At 51.4% G+C, this 6,000-nt stretch overlaps 1 protein-coding gene across 1 annotated transcript in view; it reads left to right on the top strand.

Moving 5' to 3' along the window:
- The first annotated feature begins 796 nt into the window (after nt 1–796).
- MNT (MAX network transcriptional repressor) overlaps nt 797–6,000 on the top strand; it is a 72,468-nt gene continuing 67,264 nt past the window's right edge. Inside the window, exons 1-2 of the mRNA XM_056865044.1 lie at nt 797–815; nt 1,956–2,526. Of these exons, the coding sequence (XP_056721022.1) occupies nt 797–815; nt 1,956–2,526 (590 nt within the window). The remainder of the gene's footprint in view (nt 816–1,955; nt 2,527–6,000) is intronic.

Genomic DNA, 6,000 nt, shown 5'->3' with positions numbered 1-6,000 from the left:
GGGTTGTTTGTTTGTTTTTTCTTCCACCCCCCCCCCTCCAGTCTTGTTTCTTTGGCTTTTCATGAGGATGGGCAGGTCTGATAAGAAAAACATATTTCCTTTGCGTTGCAGTGTGTGGTGTTGTCACAAAAGAACAAAGCGATTATTTGATGGTATCCCGTGAAAACCACTGAGACAGTGATAACCTTTTGCATAGTGCTGGATGGGCAGGCTGTGAGTTTGCAGCTCTGTAGGCCGTGGCCTCGTCCAACATGGTTCTTGCTGTGTGAACAAAGAGCTGATTTCAGGCTTAACTAAAAATGTAGGCGGAGCCCGACTGGATCAGACCCAAAGGTCCATCTCCTCTGGCCTCGCGTTTCTACAGTCGACATAGAGATGTTCATAGAAGGCCTGTAAGCAGGGCGTAGAGGGGACCAAGCCCTTCGCCCAGTGTGGCTCCTGACAATTGATAGTCAGCTTAACACTCTGCGCCACGGGGCTCCTGCCCCTTCCAAAGGTTAGCAGAATTAAAATAACATTTAAATTTGTTAAAAAACTGCTCCTTTTCTAAATGGGGGCTCCTTAGTTTATTTAAATGTTTTGTAGCAGAAAAAACAAACTGTTTAACTGACAGAACATGGCCTAGGCACACTTGCATAAAGAGCTTAATCCAGGGTGGGGGGGCGTCTGCCCAGTTAAAAGACAGATCATGTCTCTGGGGACCAAAAGAGGCTTATAACATCATCCTTCCCTACTCCATTTTATCCACACAACTACAACCCTCTGAGGTGGGTTATGCTGAGAGAGAGTGACTGTCATGACGCAACTCGGTGTCAGTGAGCTTCCGTGCCACAGTGGGGATTTGAACCCGGGTTTCCCAGATCCTCATCCAGCACTAACCACTGCACCATGGATGGATTAATAATTTGCACATCTTATGTAAGCATTTCCTCCCAACTTCCATTGCGTGCCCATGCCATCCCATGCCCCCCCCCCAGATGTGAGTAATTGTAGCGATATCTGTGTGGCTGCAAAGCCCCTAGCTGTTCAGGGACCCTCGGGTGTCTTGCGTAGAGAAGCCCCCCCCCCCGGCGGTCCCCGTGGCTCTGTTACGCCCCGGATTGGAAGGTGTGGTCTTTAAATTACATCATTCTGTTGGTCTCATCCAAGCACAAAGGGTGGCAATGGATGCTCTTAGGAAAGCGAAAGGCTTGACCAGTGGGCACCAGTGAGCGTGAGGCCGGCAGGGTCAGGCCAAAGCGCTCCCTGTGTGGCACCCGGTTTCCTGCTGAGCTGGTGTGTTTGGGAATCAGGGCTATGTGTCACTTCTTGCTGGTATCCCACATCAGCTGTACTCAGATATACTGCCTCCGAAGCTGGAGTTTTTAGGTGGCTCTGATGGCAACAAGGAAGAATGATTTTGTTGATCCACTTTTATGTCCCCTTGTGTGAAGAAGGCAGAGAAAATGCAACTTAAAACATTGTGTGTGTGTGTGTGAGAGAGAGAGAGAGAGAGAGAGAACAGAAATGCAAAAGGTAGAAATGGGCAGAGTAGGAAAAGACAGAGGAGGGGGACTGAGAGCAGAATGGGAGGAGCTGAAAAGAGGAAGGAAGGAATGCAGCCAGGCAAGTGGGGACTAGCAGCTTGAAGCCAGCGTGCTGTGTGTATGGATATCCGCTCAAAGGTTCGAACAGGGGCAGCTCAATAACAAAGAGTAGCTGGCAGTTGGTGTCTTATGCTGGGGAGGACACTAACTCAGTGGGAAATCCCTCTGTCAAAGTCATGGCAACATTGAGATTGCAAACCCCTTGGGGCAGGGACCAGACTTCTGTGTCTGTCACACAATAAATAGTAAACAGAAGTCAATAGGTGTGCTCTATAGCACAGAAACACTTGAGGTTCCTATTATCCTTGTTTTATTAACATACAGCCGTATTTCTTCTCTTCCCCCCTTCCCAATATTTTTCTCTGCCAGAGGAGAACGAAAAACTTCGCCTGGAGCGCGAGCAGGAGCAGAAGAAGGCCAGCGTGCAGAGGGTTAACCATGCTATTCACCCCGAGGAGCCCTGCAACGAACGCGCGTCAGCGGCTGTGCCTTTGTCTCCGCCCACCCCGGCTCCTCCCCCTCCGCTCACAGCCCCCATCTCCGTCATTCCCATCCCTGTGGTCGCCAGCCCCGCCCAGCAGGCAGCCCAGAGTGCCCTGCCCCCGCCTCTCATCCCGCGCCACCAACCTCTTGTGGCCCCCCCGGGCCTCAGCAAGGAGGCAGCCCTGGTGGCACCCGTGATCCAGAGAACGTCTGGCCCCCTCCTCCCCGACATCAAAGCCCCCACGCCCCCTTCTGGGAGCCCCAAGCAGCTCCCCCACTACGCCGCGCCCGTCCTGGCCATCTCCCAGCATCACCTGGTCCAGCACCCCATCCAGCCGCAGCCGCCCTCGCACCAGCCGCTGCAGCAGCATCTGGTGGCCCCCCAGCCACTCGGCACTCTGAAGCTGGCTCCCTCGGAGGACGCCAAACCCAGCGAGCAGAAGAAGAGACCGGGCGGGTGAGTGGCCGCGCTGCAGGAATCTCTGGGGCTTCAGATGGGTCACCTGTCCCTCCTAAGGGCTGGCTGAAGGCTGCATGGAAAGGGTGGGCTAACCAGGGGTCAGCGACCTTTTACAACTCAGGAGCCAAACAACCTCAGAGTTCAGGGCAGAAAATCACGAATGGGCCAGTGTCAGGAAGCCTATTGGCATAAGTAAAACTATACCACCTCTTGTTACCAACAGCTGGCATGCGGGTGAATCACCCACAAAGACTGGATGCGGTGAGACCTTGATGAGGGAGTGGTGCACACAAGATCTCGCAATAAGTAGTATACTCAGGAGGACCCTGCACACACCTTTTAGCATATGGGCATCAATCTGTGTGTGGTCTGCACTTGAATTCCTGGCAGCTTTTCCCCTCTCTGATGGCTCTTGCTGTCAAGCATCTCTAAGGAGTCCTCCAGTCCCATAAAAGCCTTTTCTTGCTCTGCCCTTCATATGCTGATTATTCTAGTATCCCACCTACCCCTCTGATACCCCTTAACTTAAAAATGCTGTTTTTGGTTTCTAAAAAGCCATATTTGGTTTTGCGCCGAGCCCCATGCAGCCGTTCAGCCAAAGGCCAGATTGTAGGGGGCGGCCTGGTGGCTGCTTGGCTTGAGAGCTTTTGTTTGGCCCTCCCGATGTGTTGTCAGGCACCCTCTCTGAAGTCCCACTTGCAGTGATCTGCCAGTGCCATCCTTTGCCACCCTCCACCCCGTCCCACCGCATTCCACTCCTTATCTCCCAGGCTCTGCGCCTCTGGAGATGTTGTTATCATGATGCCCAGAAGTGGATTCATGGTGGTTCTTGCGGGGCATTCGGGGACATTTCCCAGCTTCAGACTGTTGGGTCAAGCTTTTCTTGTGTGCATCTGTCACCCTGAGAGGAGTGTAGTGGGGTCGTGGCTCAGTGGTAGAGGTGGAGATTGTGAAAGGAGTAGTATTGATAGAGCATCTGCTCGGCCTGTAGAAGGTCCCAGGTTCAGTCCCCAACAGCTCCAATTTAAAGGACCAGGTAGTAGAGGATATGAAAGGCCTCAACCTGAGACCCTGGAGAGCTGTTGCCGGTCTGAGTAGACAGTATTGCTCTTGATGGACCAAGGATCTAATTCAGTATTGTTGTTGCTTTGAAAGGGCTTAGACAGATTCATGGAGGAAGGGGCCATCCATGGCTTCTAGCTGTAGTGCCTTACGGGAGCCTCCATACCCAGCCAGCAAACCTCTGAATGCTAGTGCTGGCAGGCAGCATTGGGTGGGGGGGCTCGGCCTCTGTGCCCTGTTTGTGTGGTCCCTCCAGGGCCTTTGGTTGGCTGCTGTATGGGACAGGATGCTGGGCTAGATAGACTACTGGCCTTATCCAGCAGGCCCAACATGGGACCTTTTCATTACCTGCAGCTGCTCGTGTTTCATTTCCCTGTTCTTCCTCTCCACACACAGAATAAATCCCAAATCAAGAACTTAAGCAAATCGGTCTAAATGTGATTTGTATCGGCTTAAATCCTGTTGCATCCTCTTCACACAGCTTTTGTTCAGGTTGGAAGAGTCCTCCTGGGTTAACTTCAACCGTCTGTAGCTGTGTAGTCTTGTGAAACACTTCCCCTCTCTGCGCAGATCACATGTTTCCATATCCCGAGAAACATCCTGGTGATGGTGCAGACTTCTGGTGAAAGGCTGTAGCTCAGTGGGACCTGCTCCATATGCAGGAGGGTCCCTGGGCTGTTCCCTGGGCCTCTCCAGATAAGAACGTAAGAAGAGCCCTGCTGGGTCAGGCCAACGGTCAGCATCCCATTTCACACCGTGGCCAGCCTGTGGACCTGGAGGGCCAACAACCGGGCCTAGAGGCCGAGGCCTTCCCCTGATGCTGCCTTCCCGCACTGGGAGTCAGACGTTGACTGCTTCTGTATGTGGAGTCTCCCTTTACTCACCATGTCCAGTGGCCATTGATGGACGTCCCTCCTCCGTGCGTGTTGACTCCTCTGTGCTCATGGCCGTCACTATGTTGCGCGGCAATAAAAGGGTAGCAAAACGGTAGCAAAAGACAAAGGTCTCTACCAGCAGCATAAGAGAGTGAGCCACTGTGCGGGTGGGCCAGTGGTTTGGCAGTTTCTGATTGGGGAGGGGCCCATGTATGAGCTCCTGGGTAGCAGCTGCAGAGGAAGAGCTTTCTGTGCCTGCGGATTCTGCCAGGCAGAGGAGAACGGTGCTGAGGGCTGTGGGCCAGTGGTTCGACTCGGTATTGGGCAGATTAGTATGTGCCACCATGTTCCATTTCGTTGACACTGTTTACATCCATGTAAACAAAGCTAACCAACCAAATGCCCACATTCAATTGAAATAATCAGTTCTACAGCAGCCAGTGTTCCTAAGGCTTTTTGTGCAAAGTTGGCAATCAACATATTTGGGGCACACAAAATTCCAGAGGTGTTTCCTTCCCCCCTCCCCCCCCAACAACAGCAAAGCATTCTGCAGTCTGAATTGCAAGACTTCTGTGCTGCATGACATGCTAAGCGAAGCCCCTCATGCTCATGGTGTGTGCTCCCTGAGCAGTTCGGCTGCAAACAGTTGCATTTGTTGCCAGGGCAATTGGGATGTGGCAATCCAGTGCACCATGCAAGTGTGGCATGCCTGGAAAAACATGGGTTCTATTGTGGGTATCCACTGCTCTGTATGGTAGGATAAGGATGAATAATTCCATTGAAACGCATTCGAAGATGGAGAGATCTTTTCCCCATCTTATTGTGTACTTTCTGATATCCCCCCTCTCCCCTTGAATGTATTGCTGCACAGCCACAATTTTAGGCCTGGTTTGCACCTAGACTCATAGAGTTAGAAGGGACCACCAGGGTCATCTAGTCCAACCCCTTGCACAATGCAGGAAATTCACAACTACCTCCCTCCCACACCCCCAGTGACTCCTACTCCATGCAAGAGAATAAAATGGAGGAGTGAACCATTCTTAGTCTAGACATTCCAGGTATTACAGGGACATTTTTCACGACATATGCACTCTCTTATCACATCAATATTCCACCTCAGTAATTCCCTGGGAACTTTTTTTGGCCATTGGCAATTAGAATGTTTGTATTATACTCCTGGGGAAGGAGGCTTTCAGTAATGGCTGACCATAGAGTTCTGATTCCAAACCTTCTGAAAGAATGGAGACTAACTGCGTGTGTCTATGATTCTGCTTTCAAAGTACTGACTTCTACAACTTCCTTTAGGATCCCTGCAATGACTTATGGCATACATTGTCCAGAGTTCCAGGGGATTTTAAAAAATAATTTATGCCACACAAATCAATTTAACGCTTGCCATGAATGTTGATCATTGCCAGTTATTGTGCCAGATATCGTCCCCCCAGCCTTGAGCATGCTATCATCTAACCTGCAGCCTCCAAACATATGTTACAGACTGTGGTTTGACTGCTTCTCTGTGTGACAAACTCCCTGC

This window comes from Euleptes europaea, chromosome 19 (genome assembly GCF_029931775.1).
Source record: "Euleptes europaea isolate rEulEur1 chromosome 19, rEulEur1.hap1, whole genome shotgun sequence".
Taxonomy (NCBI): Eukaryota; Metazoa; Chordata; class Lepidosauria; order Squamata; family Sphaerodactylidae; genus Euleptes; species Euleptes europaea.
This window is presented reverse-complemented; position numbering and strand designations above follow the sequence as displayed.